Raw genomic sequence first — 17281 nt, 5'->3', positions numbered from 1 at the left:
TTTCATCAAGTCAGGGTAAACTTTCAACAACGTCTTTATTCTGCATTCTACACTCCAGGTTCCCTTGCTGTGATGCTCTCATAGTAAGTCATTCATCATTTCACAAACCTTTATTGAATGCCCAATACATGTGCCAGGGACTATTCTAGGCTCTTGGTGCCTACCAGTAAATAAATGTAACAAAAAGCCCTACCCCCATGGAGAATGTATTCTGGTGGAGTCATGATATTAAAATAAGCAATACTGCTTGCGAATTAAGTAAATGGCAATGGGAGGCAAGGCCTCATGTGGTCTAAAGAGCTAGCTCCACCCTGAAGGATGCTCTGGACTGAAGTTTTGCCAGGTGATTGTGCAACAGACCAAGTGGTAGGGTCTTCGGGAAAGACATTTATAGGGAAAAGGGTTAATTTGTCCTATGAGTTTAAGAGGGCTTCTGGATACTGCTAACTTCTTGCCTCTCCCAAATCATGCTGTTTCACATCCATCTGGTGACCTCTGTTCTACTTGTTGGCATCACTGTCCAAAACCCCTAGAAGCCCCAATAATTCACCCCACCCTGTATACACACCCTTTGTCATATACTTTGCAGTTCCATAAAGACACCCTGCATTTTTCATGTGATTTACCAATACATTAAGGCAGGTAAAAATGTGTCAGCTTTAAGACCAGACCTAAAGAAGTCTTGCACGTTTTCACCTGGGCTCTTACCTCTCTGCCACTGCCATGCGGGCATGCTGGGGTTGGCTGGAGGATGAGAGACATGTGAACTAGAGCCCAGTTGCACCAATCTCCCCAAGCAACAGCCAGCCCACCCCCAGACACATGAATGAGCCCAGCCAAGATCCCAGATGCATGAGCAGTAAACTTATTGTTACAGGCTACAAAATTTTGTGGTTGCTTGCTATGCAGCATTTTGGGGCAACAGAGGAGGTGACACAACTGGGAAAGGGCAGAGTGCCTTCTCTTGAGACCTGCTCACTGGTTTTTTTGTTTTTGTTTTTTTGTTTTTGAAGTCTGTGAGCACAAGGCCCTGTCATTGCTGCCGGTGCTACCCTCGTGCTGGGATTTGTGAAAGGATAATCGAAGTCAAAATTAACAGAGTTGCCTCTAGATTCATGACAAGGGGGAGGTGTGGAGCAACGAAGTGGAATAAGGCTTCATTCCTGCCTGTGAAAGTTTGCATTTTAGGTCTCCTTGTTGGAAGGGACAAAAGTCACTCCTAATGTTTACCACGATTGAGGCATGAGGAAAAAGGCCCAAGGAGAAGCGAACTATTCCAGTTGCTTCTTTGATACCCTTAACCCATCAAGCTCCCTGCCTAAAAGTGAACTTAGCTTTTTTATAATTCAAAATAAACCTGTTTGGGCAGTGTTATAGGAGGATGGAGGCCACAGCATCTACTCTGTGGATGTGTTAGTCCTGGCAGTAATCCTGGCAAACAGAGCTCCTTTTCCAGAATGCATCGACAGAGGGGCAGGCTATTTAATCTCTGCTTCCAAATCATTGTGACAATTACCACTTTTGAGGAAAAAACTGCCTCCAAACAAAACTGGCCCTTCAAGTAAGTGGAGCATTTGTTCTCCCCACCAAGTGTCAGAAACTTTTCCAAGAGCCACTTATTCTTTTGTGTCTCGTACAGTCCCTATCAAAATGCAAATACCCCTGGGAGAGGTGACCTCTTTGGCCTTCACTTGTCAACACTTTGGGAATGGAAGAATTATTTTAAAACAGCTGAACGAAAGAAAGGCAACTTGTTTGTGTAATTGTTCATTTTCTGTCTTTCCCAGTGGACTGCACGCTCCAAGAGGTCTAGGACCGTGTCTACTTTGTTTATCCATCTATTTCCAGAGTCCAGGACACATAGGAGACCCTCAATAACGCCTGCAGAAGGAAAGCAGAAGGGAAGAAACAGGAGGAGGAAGGAAGGGAGGAAAGAGGTTAACTAAGGAACCGCAGAAAAGGGTAAAAATGCCGAAAATTCTCACGCAGCATTTGCCCTTATATTAACTAGTAAATGACGTCACCATATTTACTAGGCTCTTACTATGCATGCATGGGAGGGAGGGGTCTCTAGAGTAGGAGAAAGACAGAACCCCCCACCCTCTTACCTTAACCTGGTGTATGTAGTTCTTTGAATTTTTACTCCTGTGTACTCCAAGAAAAGCAACACGACAACCAAGGCCAAGAAAATTTCCCTATGGGGCCTTCCACCGATTCCATGCTTGACACGTGATGTACTCAAAGCCCTCAGCCTTTGGGACTGAAATATTCAGAATGAGAATTCCAAAGTGACCAAGATGACAAAACAAGTTTCAGGAGGGCGCTCCGTTTTTTCCTAGTTTCCCACCTCCCACCCCCAGTTCAGTGGCTTCTCAACCTTTAATGTGCACGTGAATCACCTGGGGATCTTGTTAAATATGCTGATTTGATTCGATAGGTTTGGGGCGAAGTCTGAGCTGCTGCGTTTTTAACACGCTCCCAGGTGATGCTGATCTGCCCACTCGAGGACCACACTTTGAGTGTACTAGGGACTCGAGGTCTTCACCTCCAGCGCCAGGTGTGTGTGTGCCCAGCCTCAGCTTTCCGGATCGGTGTCCCGCACGTCCCCGGCCTTCCGCCGGGAAGGGAGGAGCCGGGGGCGGAGCGGGAGGAGTGGCGCGGGCCCCGAGTGGGTCCTGCCGGAGATCACCTCGGCCCCTTGGAGAGGCGGCCGAGCTGCGGCGGCGCAGGAGGGGGCGGGTTCGGTGAGGGCGCGGCCTCTCGGAGGGGGGCGTACGACGCGCATCCCCCGCGCCGGCCCGGGCCACTCGCGAGCTTCGCGGCAGCCCGGTGCCCCACTTGGCAATCCGCTCCATGCTTCTTCCTCGCGCCCGCCTCCTCTAGTCACCTCCCGTCTCAGCCTCCCTGCTCCATCCCCGCCGCATCAACCGCCAGCCGTGCGCCTCCGAGAGCGAGAGGTGGTGCGCGGCGCTGCAGGGCGCGCCCTCCAGCGGACCCCGGCCCAGCATTGGGGGGCACGGGCAGCAGCATGGACACCAAGCGCTGCTTCGCCAACCGCTTCGATGACTACCAGGGCAGTCTGCTGGCGGGCCAGTGCGAGGAGGCGGTGGCGCCCTTGGTCACCGCCACTATCGAGCGCATCCTTCAGGAGCTGCCCCCGCTCGGGGGCGGCGCTGAGGCCCGGGGGGCGGCGGCCGCGGCCAGCAGCTGCCAAGGCGGGCTGTACGGCGGCGTGGCCGGGGTGGCCTACATGCTCTACCACGTCTCGCAGAGCCCGCTCTTTGCCGGGGCCCGGGAGCGCTACCTGCGTTCGGCCAAGCGCCTCATAGACGCGTGCGCCCGCGCCGAGGAGTGGGGCGAGCCGGACGCCGACACCCGCGCTGCCTTCTTGCTCGGGGGAGCGGGCGTGTACGCCGTGGCCACGCTCGTGTACCACGCCCTGGGCCGGTCCGACTACGTGCAGCCGCTCGGCAAGTTTCGGGCTCTGTGCGCCGTCTGCGCGCCGGTCTCCTTCCTAGAGTGCGGCTCGGACGAGCTGTTCGTGGGCCGCGCGGGCTACCTGTGCGCCGCGCTGGTGCTCAAGCAGAAACTCGCCCAGGAGGTAAGAGGCAGCCCCGGCCGCAGGGGGGCGCTCGCCGCCTGCCCGGCCCTTCCCCGGACTCCCGGCTGCGGGAGCAGCGCCCCCGACTCTTCTCTTTCTCTTTGTTACTCTGTCTGGCGCTGTCGTTTCCTCAGTCTCCAGAGGTTCACCTCTTGTTTTTGTCCGTCTTCCCTCCTCTCTTTTTCAGTCTCTCATTTATTGGGATTCCGCGTCTTTGCGCTTTGTTTTTGTTTTACACCGAACGTGGCATCTCCCCAGATGCCTCTTTGCCCAACAGCTTCCTGGAGGCCCTTTCAAGTGAGGGAGAAAAAAAAAAACTCCTCGAAAATGAAAGGGATTTCCCTTCCTTTGACCTTCCTGTCAAAAAGCTGAAGCACCCTCGAATGTTAAGAGTATTGGAAGTTTGGGGGGCTGGTTAGACTATCATTGTTTCCATCGCTAACGTGGAGGTAAATGGCTTTGGCGACTGCCCCCCCACCCCCGCGCGTGCGCGTGCGCGTGCCTCGGTCTGTAATCCAGAATTACTGCCCAGCTGCGGGTCTGATGTGCTGACTGTGGTTGCTTACTATTCAGTTCATCTCAGGGCTCTTTTAAAATGCCTATCTGATGGGGGTGTCCTCTTTTAAATGCATAAATGTAGACGGAAGTTTACCCCATTGGAATCGAATGTGCATTTTTCATTCTAAAACGCGTAGATAGGATTTGTCTAGACGACAGCGTTCTTAATAGGGCAGGTTTTCTTAATGAATAGCTTTCCAGTGGCTCCTTGAAGTGAATTGGATTTCACAACTACATATGGGTTTGCTTTTTTTTTTTTTCCTGGATTCACTTTGAATACAGCATGTGACTATTAGAAGAGAATGTGCCAGTTCCTGTGGAGTAGGGGGAAAAAAAATCCTCCAAAGGATCAGAGTAACTAGAACTGAAAGCGAGGCATTTTCATTCATAACCCAGTGGAGCCAAATATTGTTCTAGGGAGGAAGTGACACATTGAACATGACTTTATTTGGGTGAAAGAGGCGTTTGAAGAAAAATTAAAGGTACACAGTATTTTTAAAGTCTAATTAACTTAGATAACTTCTAAGATAACAGAGGCAGACTTGATTTTTTTTATTTATAGAAGGTGAGGTTGATCCAAGTGAGAAAAACATCACTAAAGACTGTGCACTATGCTAGAACGGCAGCAAAGATCTGTGTGACAAAGTTGTCTTGAAATAGTTCACTCTGCTTCTGAGTCACTGTTATCTGCTAGCAGTTCCCCAAGGGCCCTTCCAGTTGTATAAAACCTTTTAGAAGGCCACGGGGCTATTTACATATCATTTGCATTACATTTGCATCTGCTGCTCAGACCTTGCTGTCTGGTGGTAGGCAATTTTCAAATTTGGGGTTTTTTTTTTTCCCCTGCTTTCCCTTTTTGTGCCTTGGGGCCTTCTCTCCAGAATGGAGTGGCAAAGAGTGGGAGACCCATCAGGTCATACAGGTGGAAACAGACCTCAAGGACTCGTTGCCCCAAAACTGGTGGCCCAGGGCCAGTCTGCAACGCTGATCCAAAAAGACATTTATTAAGACCTCTCTGCCAAAAAAAAAAAAAAAAGACCTCTCTGCCGCCCTCCTGCCAAACCAAATCTGTCTTAATACTAATCAGTTTGAGGTGCTTTGGCCCCTACTCCCAGGAGACAGAACAAGTTCTGAGGGTTAAACCACCCCCCCCCCAAAAAAAAACAGCTCTTAACCTGAGCAAATAAGCCAGTCTCAGTGCCAGCCTCAGCTGCAGTAATCTGAGAAATTCAGGCTTGAAAAGTGCAGGGCAGGGGCTAAGCACGCCTGGCTGGAAGCCCTTATGAGGGGAAAATAAGTCTTCTGCGCCATCCCCACTCCCGCATCCTAGCCAGCATATGGCTTTGCCCTCAGTAGATGATCCATAAATGTTGATTAAATTGAGTTGCCAACTTCTGTCATTTCTCTATAAATATAATCTGTTATTGTGTCCTGGGTTTCTTTCCTTCCAATGTCATTTATATTCACTTTCCTCTGGCAATTCCCTCAGTTATCACCCTACTCTAGATCCTCCCCACACTACTTGGCACAGCTTTGGCACCTAATAAATCAATGAATGAATGAATCCCCATTTACTGGGATTAGTGCAATATACTCAGCTGGATTCTCTCAAGCCATTACACTTATCTCTTAGAAACCAATCTTAAAAGCACTTCATTATGCCATTTCCCCACTCAGCATCCTGCAGAGGCACCCTATTACCTTTCCTCCAGTGATTTCTCATCTTTCTCAGAGCTCAGAGCCTTAATATGGCCGAGAAGGCCCCACATGATTTGGCCCCCCCTGCATACCTATTCCACTTTTGCTCACTCTGCTTCAACCACACTGGCCTTCTTGCTGTTTTAGGCATTTATTGTCTCGGGGTATTTGTACTCGCTGTTCCCTTTGCTTGGAGTACTCTTCCCCTAGCTATTTTTATAGCTAGCTCTTTGACCTTGTATAGGTCGCTACCTCTTCAGTGAAGCCTTCCCTGTTCACCCTCTATGAAACTGCAACCTTGTCCTCTGACTTGATGCCCTTTACTTGTTCCATTTTACTTGTTTATGTCTTTTCCAATTAGAAGGTAAGCTCTATACGTATAGAGAGTTTTTATTTTATTGCTGTATGCCCATCATTAAGATGGTACCTGGGACATATTCAGGTTCTCACCTTTTCTTTTGGGATTATTGCAAATATTGTTTATGACTTGCTTTGCCACTCATTTTGAATGGTAACCCATTTATCAATATTTTCCTTTATGGTGGTGCTTTTGGTGTCATACTGGTAGGAATATGCCCTATTGGTAGGACCTCTTTCCTGTCACCAGGGTCTCAGTAAATATGTGTTGCCGGAATAAATGAATACCACTTTCTTGGAAATTTCAGATCAAGCTTAACCTTTAGACTGGTGCTTGTTAAACTTAACGTTCACGGGAATCACCTGCAGATCTTGTCAATAGAATATGGACTGATTCAGCAGGCCTGGCATTGGGCCTGAGATTCTGCATTTCTCACAAGTTCCCAGGTGATGCTGCTGGTCCAGGGATCACGCTTTAAAGAGCAAGGCAATGCCGTGTTGCATAGGTTTTGGCATACCAGTCCTGTCTGTTGAGCTATGTATGCTATAAGACACCATTCTCTGAAGCCGGATATATTTTTTTTATAAGGTTGTAGTTGAGAATACTGATTATCCTATCATGCTTTCATTATAAGGACCCACAAGGGGAATTTCTCTCAGTACTTAGAGTACAGAAATAGTTGTGCTCTTCCTGGAAATTGATTTTTTTTTAATCTTCAGAATATGTCACATAACTGACATGTTTCTCTCTTGAGGCTGGCTATTAGGAAGCCTATGGCCAGAATTGCCCACATAAGCTGGTGTAAAGTGCCTTATATAGTTCTCCATACTAGCATTTAATTTGGGGTTTAGATTTTTTCTTCCTTAGTCTACCCTTTTTTGACTTGTCTTCCTTCCATCTGATTTTATTGTTTGCATTGATAAGAATCAGAGATGAGAAAACACGTGTGTCAATGTACGTAGAGAGACAGCAACAGGAAGAGGCACTCTAACCAGGTAAGATATTTTTGTTCAATTTGGCTCTCCTGGAAATACTCAAGGGAAGTAGTTTTGATGGTTTGTTAAGCAGATATCCTTGAGCAGTGGGGCACTGAAGCCCTATGAAATCACACCATAAAAACTTATATTGGGTCCATTCTGCTTTCCAGATGGGTGAAAATGTAGCAGGGAAAGGAATTTAGAAAGAAATGGTGGAGGGATAAAGGAGAGGCCCTAGGGACCACAGTTAAAATAATAACTTTGCCGCTGGATGACCTTGGACAAATAATTTAACATGTCGGAGCCTCAATTTCCTCACTTGTGAAATGGATGAATGATAGCTTCCTTTTCACTTACTTCTGTCGTTTATTCCTTCATTCCATGAATGTCAGGTTTTTACATGTGCCAGGCCCCTTGCTAGATGCCAGGACTTAGTAGTGAACAGAAGTCAATATAATTATGTTGTGGCAAGTGCTCTGAAGGAAGTAAACAGGAAATACCTGGGGACGGGGCAGGATAGGAGAGGGGAGGGGTGCTGCTTGGCAGACAGTAGCGAGGAAGACTTCTCTGTGGAGGTGATGTCCTAGTTCATCACTGAAGCCTGAGCACGAAGCTGCTGCTTTAAGAGCAGGCATTCCAGGCAGAGGAGACAGCAAGTTTGAAGCCCCCCGAGTTGGGAATCTGCTTGGAGATTTCAAAGAAATGGAAGGCTGCCTGCGTAATGGGTGCAGAGTGAGCCAGGGCTAGAGGGATGGGAGAGCCCCCAACCGGGTAGGAGCCTTGAGCCAGCTTAAACCAGATCCTGCAGAGCCAGGTCAGTCAGGAGCTGGGGCTTGTTTCAGGTTTAAATGGTCATGTCTTCATCTTACTTACTTTTAAAAAAGATCACCGGGTTTTCTGCATGGACAGCAGATTGAACAGTCACAAGGGGCACTAGTTTCAGGGGGCCTAAACCCCTTTTGTGCCAAGGACTCCTTTGTAAATCTGGTGATGCCATCGATACCTCTTAGAATATCATTTTTAGGGGCATAAAATCAAACACTTAGGATTACAAAGGAAGCCAGTTATATCGACATTCAGTTACCAAAACGTTTAAAAAATTGTGATGCAGTAGCATTTGTGTTTCTTTATTAACACGTTAAATAACAAGATTTTGCAGCAAGCCTAAGGATTATGGTACCTTTGAAAGAGTGATGAGGGTCAATGATATTTCGAGCTGTCTTCAACAACTGCCGTGTGATAGGAATCTAGCTGTGATTTCTATAGGTGGCAAAGTCACAAGTACTTGGGTGGTTTGTGGTCTGCATTTGTAATGAAAGGAAATGCTAAATTGTTCAAATGAGATTTGAGGAAATACAGATGTGATTTTATTTCCCCAGCCAAAGGGGACTGGTCTGGAAGTTGCTGTGGTGACTCGCTTTAGATAAAGTGCCTAGTATAGTGCTTGGCACACAGTAGCCGCTTAATGGAATCAATGCTGTTCCCTTTTGTGTCTACTAACAGAAAATCAAAGTGATTCTGAACATCATATAGAAAATTGTACCGAATACAAGGAATCTATCTTCCTGCAGTAATTATATGTATCTATTGCTAGATTGTTAATTGGGTCTTGGGCTCATTCCTAAGGCAGGTGGTTGGCAGCTGTGTAAGTGGGGATACTTTTAGCTGCAAATCATAGAATGTCCAATAAAAAGTGCTCTGAATAATGGGAACATTTATTACCTCACTTTCTAAGGGGTGTAGAGCTAGGCCATTACAGATTGGTCCAGCAACTCGAGAAAGTCATCAGAACCCAAGCCCTTTCCAACCTTTTTCTCTGCAATTCTCAGTGTAGGAGCGTCCTACTCTCTAGGGTTGCAGGATGGCTACTGTCATTCCAAGCATTATGTTCCCATACAACTAAAGTAGAAAGGAAGGGTCTGAGGCGTTTTTCTTGCATCTTTAAAAAAAATCATATAAAACATTTTATACTTGAAGAATTTCCCTTCTGCCTTATTGTCCAGCACGTAGTCACTGGCCACTTCTGGTTTCAGGGGAGGCTGGGAAGACTAGTGTCCTTCATTTTTAACCTGGATCATTGAATGCACGTTCTGACAAGAAAAGAGGAAGGAGAAGGAGAAGCTGTTGAGTGGATACCAAAATGTCTGCCTCCTGACGCCCCTTGGCAAGGTCTGTCTTATGACCTCCCACTTCCTTGGCTGTTGCGAATAATGTTGTCATGAACATGGGGATGCATAGTTCCCGTTGCTGTGCAGAAGCTTTTCAGTTTGATGTAGTCCCATTTACTAATTTCTACTTTTGTTGCTTGTGCTTTTGGTGTCCTATCCAGAAAATCATTGCTAAGACCAATGTAAAGGAGCGTTTTCTTTGTTTTCTTCATGTTTCACAGTTTCAGGTCTTATGTTTAAGTCTAATCCATTTTGAGTTAATTTTTGTGAGTGGTGTAAGATAGGAGTTCAATTTCACTTTTCTGCATGTGGTTATTCAGTTTTTCTAGCACAACTTACTGAAGAAACTATCTTGTCTCCATTGAGTAGTCTTGGCTCCCATGTCAGATACTAGTTGACCATATATGTGTGGATTTATTTCTGGGCTTTTGATTTTCTTTCATTGGTCTGTGTTTTTATGCTAGTACCATACTGTTTTGATTACTATAGCTTTGTAATATAGTTCAAAATCAGGACGTGTGATGCCTCGAACTGTGTTGTTCTTCCTTAGGATTGCTTTGACTATTCAGGGTCTTTTGTGGTTTCATGTCTTTTAGTATTTTTTCTAGTACTATGTTGACTAGGCATGGTGAGTGTGAGCACCCCCGTGTCTTGTTCCTGATCTTAGAGGAAAAGCATTCAACCTTTTATCATTGAGTATGATGTTAGCTGTGGTCTTCTCTTAAGTGGCCTTGATCATGTTGAGGTATGTTCTTTCTATACCCAATTTGTTGAGAGTTTTTATCATAATTGGGTGCTGAATTTTGTCAAATACTTTTTCTGCATGTCTCAAGATAATCCTATGATTCTTTTTGTCTTTCCTTCTATTAATGTGCTGTATCACATTTATTAGCATATGTTGAATCATTCTTGCATCACAGAGATGAATCCCATTTGGTCATGTTGTATGATCCTTTAATGTGTTGTTGAATTTGGTTTGCTAGTATTTTGTTGCAAATGTTTGCATCTTTAGTCATTAGGGGTATTGGCCTGTAGTGCCTTTATCTGGCTTTGGTGTCAGGGTAATGCTGGCCTCATAAAATGAGTTGGAAGTATCCCCTCCTTTTCAATTTTTTGGAGGAATTTGAGAGGATTGACATTCTTTTTTAATTGCTTGGTAGAATTCTTCAGAACCAGTTGGTCCTGGTCTGTCTTTGATGGGAGATTTTTGATTACTGATTCCATCTCCTTACTCCTTATTGGTCTGTTTAGATTTTCTACTTCATTTTAAAGATTTTATTTATTTGACAGAGCACAAGTAGGGGGAGCAGCAGGCAGAGGGAGAGGGAGAAGCAGACTCCCTGCTAAGCAGGCACATCTCCTTGCAGGTTTAAGAACTCTCTTAACAATCTGTGAATGAATGTATGGATTCCTTTTTTTCTTCCTGATAAATATAATTTTGCACTATATATACAAGGGGTTGTGGGTTTGTTTTGTTTTTTTTTTTTTAGAATTTCTTTAAAGGCCCAAATAGTCCAAGTTCCAGCAGTTTTAAATTAGTTCATAATAATAGAAGAGACACTTTATTACATTTCCAGATCAGATAGAAAACATGATCTTGATGTTCAAGGAACCACTCCCATTTTAGGATCATTTAATTAAATTTACTTGTGTGACATAAAGTAGTGCTGCCCCCATTCTAAATTAATTTAAATGGAAAATGCTTAGACCTTTTCCTTTTTCTTTTTTACGATACAATGATTTAACAAACCTCAGTAATGTAGATTTCCTTAGAATTTATTTATACCTTTTCATCTAATAAATACATTCCACTAAAACCTAAGCTTATTGTTTGCATTGTAATTATTTGGCGAGAACATGGCTTGTAATTTTTCTTATTATGGGATAAATTGGGGGGAAACGTGCATAGTAAAAATTCTTTTAAATGGATTGAATTTTTTTGCCAATAATTTAACCTCCCAGTGTTCTATAAGAGGTTGTTTTAATGGAATTTCACTGTATTTATTGACCTCTGAATATGAAAATGATAGGTTGTATTAATTTTTTATTAACTTGGCTGTTTTCATTTTTGTCAGTTAATTTAATGAGTGATGTTTGTCATGTGACTGGCCCCTACAAAACGCACAGTAGATTTCCTCCATGTGGTAGGGAGGTCCTTTAATATCCCCACATGGTGATGGTCTCTTGGTAAACTGGCCAACAATCTGTGGTGTGGTCAAGTAAGTGTTTTTCTTCATGATTGACTTTCGCTGATTGATCTCTGACCTATATTCATTAAGTACAATGCCTTGGATGTTTGGTTTGTCCCAAAGAAAAACATGTTTCCATGAATTATTTATATATAAGTACCACTTACCTTTGCCTAATTATTTTCTTTATGGATTGAGTTACTAGGGAAATGCACCAAGTTAACAGACTCATTACTTTTGGGGTGCTAGCCACTTGGACAATTTAAATTTTCAAGAAGTCATTTGATCCATTTTTTCGCAAGCTGAACAAGGAAGTGTTTTGTTTAAGATCAGGTTTTCTTTTCTGAATAGCTTTACCCATCCAACAACCCAGACAAACGAATGACTTTGACACATTGAAGTGTGAGTGTTGCTACCTGGCCCATAAAGAAGCTGTTTCTCAGATGAGAGGCAGTCTTACAGACTTGATGGGTGAGAACATCATCTAAATTAGAGGTGGCAAAACAAATATTGGTCATAGCACTATGTGCAGTTAGCTGTCACTGTGCCCATCTGCTGGCTCCATTGCTTTGCATGGAATGGATTTCCCGTGCTCAGTGGTGTGTTGAAATCTGGTGTCCATGGCAACCAAAACATCACCAATCTCAAAGCACTCACTGTGGGGACCAGCTGAATCTCCACTTATACAATGACTTTAGGAGGGAGCCACATTCCTAACAGACTATACAGCTATCTAAGGCTGAAGAGATCCAGTGCTCATCCAGAAAGGAAGTATTATCCTCATGCACATTTCAATAACATAACCTTACTATTTGAAATTTTCTTTCCTTGTGAGGCAAAGAGAATTGCACGTGCATCACAGATTGCAACTGTTGAAATAGGTTGGACTCTCAATGAAGGCATTCAACATTGTGTTTAAGAGCAGAACTTCCAGAATCCGATAGCTCTGGGATTGGATCCTGGCTCCAGCACAATCGTTGGTTGACCTTAGCCAGGTTTCATAGCATCTTTGAGGCTGAATTTCCTCATGTGCGAAATGCAGTACAAGTAGCACTCACCTTGTAGGTGTGTTATGAAGATGCAGTGAGAATGGGCACGTAATGTGCTTAGCAGAGGGTCTGTTAGGCACAGAGTAAAGACTCTAAGTCAGCCATTATTAGTGTTTTAAGTATGATTGTTGTTAATGTGAAGCAAGACTCTGTGCTGGCTAAATAATATAGCTATGATTTTTGGACATTCAGCCAGTCTGTCTAATGTTCCCTTTGGTGGCATTCAGAGCTGCTCTGCCCCCGAACACAACAGCAGAGCTTTGAGATCTTCACACAGAGGCCATAAGGGCTGGAGGGAAACCTCCTCTGCTATGCCACCCAGGAGATGAAGCTGAGCAGCTCAGAGAGATTGTGTGTCAGAGTAAATCAAGTGGCTGGTCATCAGCCCTGAAAGACGAACCTATGCGTGCTGCCCTCTGCACTTTGCTTTCTCTGGGAAAAGGGCTGTTCTTTTCTCTTCTGAAAATTTCAGGCCCTTTGCAGACTTATTCTAGGAATTGGCTTTCCTGTGTCTCTGACTTGTGCTCCTCAGAGTAAATGGCCTAATTGGCTTTCAGCGACTGGAAATTGCTATGCAAGTGATGGTGGAATGTTTCTTGGTCTGTTCCCCCAGAATCTGAGTGGCAGATTGAGCAAACTCTCTTAAGTTGTCATCTTTGCTTCTAAAGATCATTTGCTTGCGTGGCACTAATTCAGAATTTGAGCCGAATTTCAATAGTTGTATCTCTGGTGAAGTGACAACGTCAAATGAGTTTTCCTCAGCAAATGTTCCAGATCATGTATATTTGGTAGCTTGTTTCAGAAAAGGATTAATACAATTAAGGATTCTTTCAAGTGTTTCTTAAGCTTCTGGGCCCAGAACTTATGTTTTTTCTTGCATTAATGCACTTTTCTATTTGCGTTTCAAGACTATGTAATATAGGCTCACTGTCAATTCTACAAACTTAACATTTTACTCTTTAGCTCCTAACTCCTGTTTATATTCATTTATATCATGATCTTAAATATTTACATTGCTCTAATAATAAAAGTATAATTGTGACTTCCTCCTATCACTAATCATTGAGTGGTTATGTATATTCATTAGTTCTGCCTACAGTCTTCAATACCACACTAACTGGCTCTAGGTCTTGGCCTTCATCTTTATGGGGGTCTGTTCTATTTGTCTCTGATCTGTGGCCTTAGGTCAGTATTTCTCACATGTGAGCACACATTAGAATCCCTTAAAGGGCTTGTTATAACACACATGGCTGGGCTCCATCCCTAGAGTTTCTGATTCTGTAGGTCTGGAGTGGGGCCTGAGACTTTGCACTATTAACAACTTCTGGATGCTGCTGCTCATTTGGAGACTACATTTTTAGAACCACTGCCTTAGACTATTCCCTTAACCTTGAGCAAACATCTCAGAAATGGTGAGAACTAGGTGAAGGCATAGTGTGATAGTACCACAAACTCGTTATTACCAGCGGAAAATAACTCAAAGGACAGGACTTACTGTATGACAGGCACTGTGATAAGCATATTATATGACCTATTATATGACTCAGAGGTTCAGTAACTTCCCTGTCATCACACAGCTGGTAAAGTTGTTTAACCCTATACAACTGCTTCACTTCTAGAGCTTTAAGTCAGGTCAGACTTCTGCATGTTTTTCTACTAATGTTTACACTGCTAAGAGGAGAGTGAGTTGTACCTAAGACATTGGGAAGAATAGACACTATGAAGCTGAAGGTGTCACTGAAGTGTAACTTAAAATTGAATAAAAATGGCAGTACAGGAGAGTGTTCTACAATTGTCGCAAACTTCCAGAAGCCACGGCTTCCTGGAACACTAGAAATGTTCAGGAATGGGAGGTTCTCAAAACCCATGCTAGTGTGGGGACTTGAGTCAGGTCTGAAAACAGAAGAACTAGTTGCAAGTTTGATAGAATGATTAGACATCTAGATCCTTTCCCAAACCCACGCAACTAGATGATGGTCTTAGCCTAGTTCTCCAAAAGCTGACTCTGGGCTGTAGATTGATGTGGAAGTGCTTCATTAAGAAAGTGCTTTTAAGGGGCGCCTGCATGGCTCAGTCGGTGAAGCATCTGCCTTTGGCTCAGGTCATGATCCCAGGGTCCTGGATAGAGCCCCGCACCGGGCTCCCTACTCAGCGGGGAGTCTGCTTCTCTCTCTCTCTCTCTCTCTCTGCCCCTCCCCCCTGCTCATTCTGGCTCTCTCTCTCGAAGAAATAAATTATTTTTTTAAAAAAAGTGCTTCTAGGAGAAACCAGTATGGGAGGAGTGGGGGCAAGAGCAAAGTGCAGGAAGCCAAGCAAAGGTGAGATTTAGGCTGAGTCCCAGCTCTGTCTCATCCTGTTAGGGGACCTCTGGAGTGTAAATTATATCACAGGGTTTGTCCTGACTAGGGGCACACTCTCGCACCAGTGATTCACTATAGCTGGGCGTGTGGGCTATCATCTTCACAGGTATGTCCACTCTGTTGGCATGTGTCCACTGTGGCTCTTGCAGCCTAAAAGTTGGGCCCTGGAAGAAGGCTGCAGGCAAGGGTTGTTAGAAGTAAAACATATGGACATGGTTGGGGGGAAGTGGATTCACAGACTCAGTGGAGAGGATCGAGGGGATCGGGTAGGAACACCCGGTTTGTGTTTGGGGGCCCTCCAGACCTTAGTAGAAGCCTTGATAATCACTTTCTTGACAGACTGAATTAGAGAAGCTCTGAGCTTTGAGGCCCAGGTCACAGTCAAGGGCAGAGATGAGGTACTTCACAGAAAATAGCAACATTACATGTTGAATGGTGAGACACCCCCCCCCACCATATTACACGCCTAGCCTCTCAACTCAGCCCCCAGCACACTAGTAGTCACACTCACTCACCAAGAGTGGGCAGGCTGAAGGATGGTCTGTGGTTGTCATATAGATTCAACAAAAATAACCACAAATACTGACATTTGTAGGTGTATCCCCTCCCAATGACAAAGCAGTTACACTGCCTTGTCACCCTATAGTCAATGCCACCAATTGGCTAGCACTCTTCCCCACCCCAGGTTCCCAATGAGCTTTTTAGGTTGAGACTCTTAAATAGGACCTGTCAGAAGACATTTGAAGAAAGCATCTGATGTGAAAGACAGTGATCACAACATATAGGAAAGCCAAACTTGGGGTAAACAGTTAATATTGGGAGCAGAAGAAAACTTCCTGAGTGCCCAAATCTATAATTAATATTGCCAGAAGGAAAGAGATCACATGTATGAAATAAAGGCAGGATGTTATTGAAAGCAATATTCAGAGGACAGAAAGAACTCTTCGGAATTAAAAATACCATGGCAGAAGTAAAAATAATTCAGTAGAAGGATTAGAATATTAAATCGAGGAAATGTCCCTGAAAGTTCAGCCAACAGACAATGAGATTGATAAAAAGAGAATAGACTAATTAGAAAAAGTCCAACCTCCGTCTAGTAGTCAGTCCCAATAAACAAGAACAAAGTAAATGAAAAGGAAAGATGACAAAAAGAACTCAAAAGTATTTTTCACAGGTGCAAGACTTGAGTTGTCAGATTTCAGGGGCCCACCAACATGTTGGATGGAAAAAGAATAAAGAGATTGTAAAGGCTTCCAAGGAGAAAAGCAAAACTGGTTCCATAGAAGGATTAGCATTGGGCTTTGAATAGCAATTTAGGAAGCTACAAGACAATGGACTGAGGCCTCCAAAATTCACAGAGAAAATTACTTATCAACCAGAATTCTATAGCAACCAAAATGATCAAGTGTAAGAGTAAGAAAGAAATAACCTTGCAAAGTCTGAAAAGAAAAATCAAAACATTTTTTTTCTTTCAAAACATTCTTTTTTCTTTCAAAAGTGTTAGACAGAAATAATCTAGCCTCACAAGACATGTGTTAAAAGAACTTAGAGGCCAGAGGTTGTAAATAAACCAGCCACCATCTGGAACACTGCAACAACTTTATAACTGGTAAAAAAAATAGATAGATAGATATCTATATATATAAAATATTGGTCCATTGTAAAGGGGGACTGAACCAAGAAGTAGGAAAATGCGGGAATCTCAAAATCTGGAGCCACGGTGCAGGTGAAATGATAGGAAACTTCCAGAGTGATGGTAAAGACAGCCCCAAATGACAGCTGGGTATCCAGCCTTGAAGGCAGCCAGTGAGTACTGAAGCAGAGCTACAGCTGGGATGTTGCCAAGAGGAAAAAAAAAAAAATAGAAAGCTTACCTGATGTGTTTGGATATACCTAGGGGAGTTTTGTAGGTCAGTTGGAAAGTTTGGGCGTGCATTTATTACAGACAGAAAACCAAACAACATAAAAACAAGCAATTATTAACTCTGAGGTGGGATAAACTAGGAGAAAGGAAATGGTAATCATTGTACCCCGTTTCACTGAGTATTGATTTAACCAAATACTGTTTTGGTAAAAGATGTAATATAACTAGGGTGTTTGAGAAGGGGAATGTATGTATGGAGAGGTAATAAGAGCTGAGTCTTCATCTTCCATGTTAGGAGATTAATAGCACCTAAAATGGAAAAGCCAGGTTATAGCTGTATAAGAAGAAATATGAAGATAAGTAGCAAAAATACAGACAAGTGTTTTAAGTTTTTGTCTCAGAGGAACAGAATGTGGATGGAGAGGGGTGCGGGGCAGGAGTCTGATATTTTTTTTTTTT

General features: G+C 43.8%; 1 protein-coding gene across 1 annotated transcript in view; it reads left to right on the top strand.

Annotated features, from left to right (window-relative positions):
• The first annotated feature begins 2836 nt into the window (after positions 1-2836).
• Positions 2837-17281, top strand: part of LANCL3 (LanC like family member 3) — a 92349-nt gene continuing 77904 nt past the window's right edge. The window contains exon 1 of the mRNA XM_081809007.1: positions 2837-3601. Coding sequence (XP_081665133.1) covers positions 3029-3601 — 573 coding nt within the window. The 5' untranslated portion in view covers positions 2837-3028. The remainder of the gene's footprint in view (positions 3602-17281) is intronic.

This window comes from Leptonychotes weddellii, chromosome X (genome assembly GCF_054177405.1).
Source record: "Leptonychotes weddellii isolate Sample4059 chromosome X, ASM5417740v2, whole genome shotgun sequence".
NCBI classification, from domain to species: domain Eukaryota; kingdom Metazoa; phylum Chordata; class Mammalia; order Carnivora; family Phocidae; genus Leptonychotes; species Leptonychotes weddellii.
This window is presented reverse-complemented; position numbering and strand designations above follow the sequence as displayed.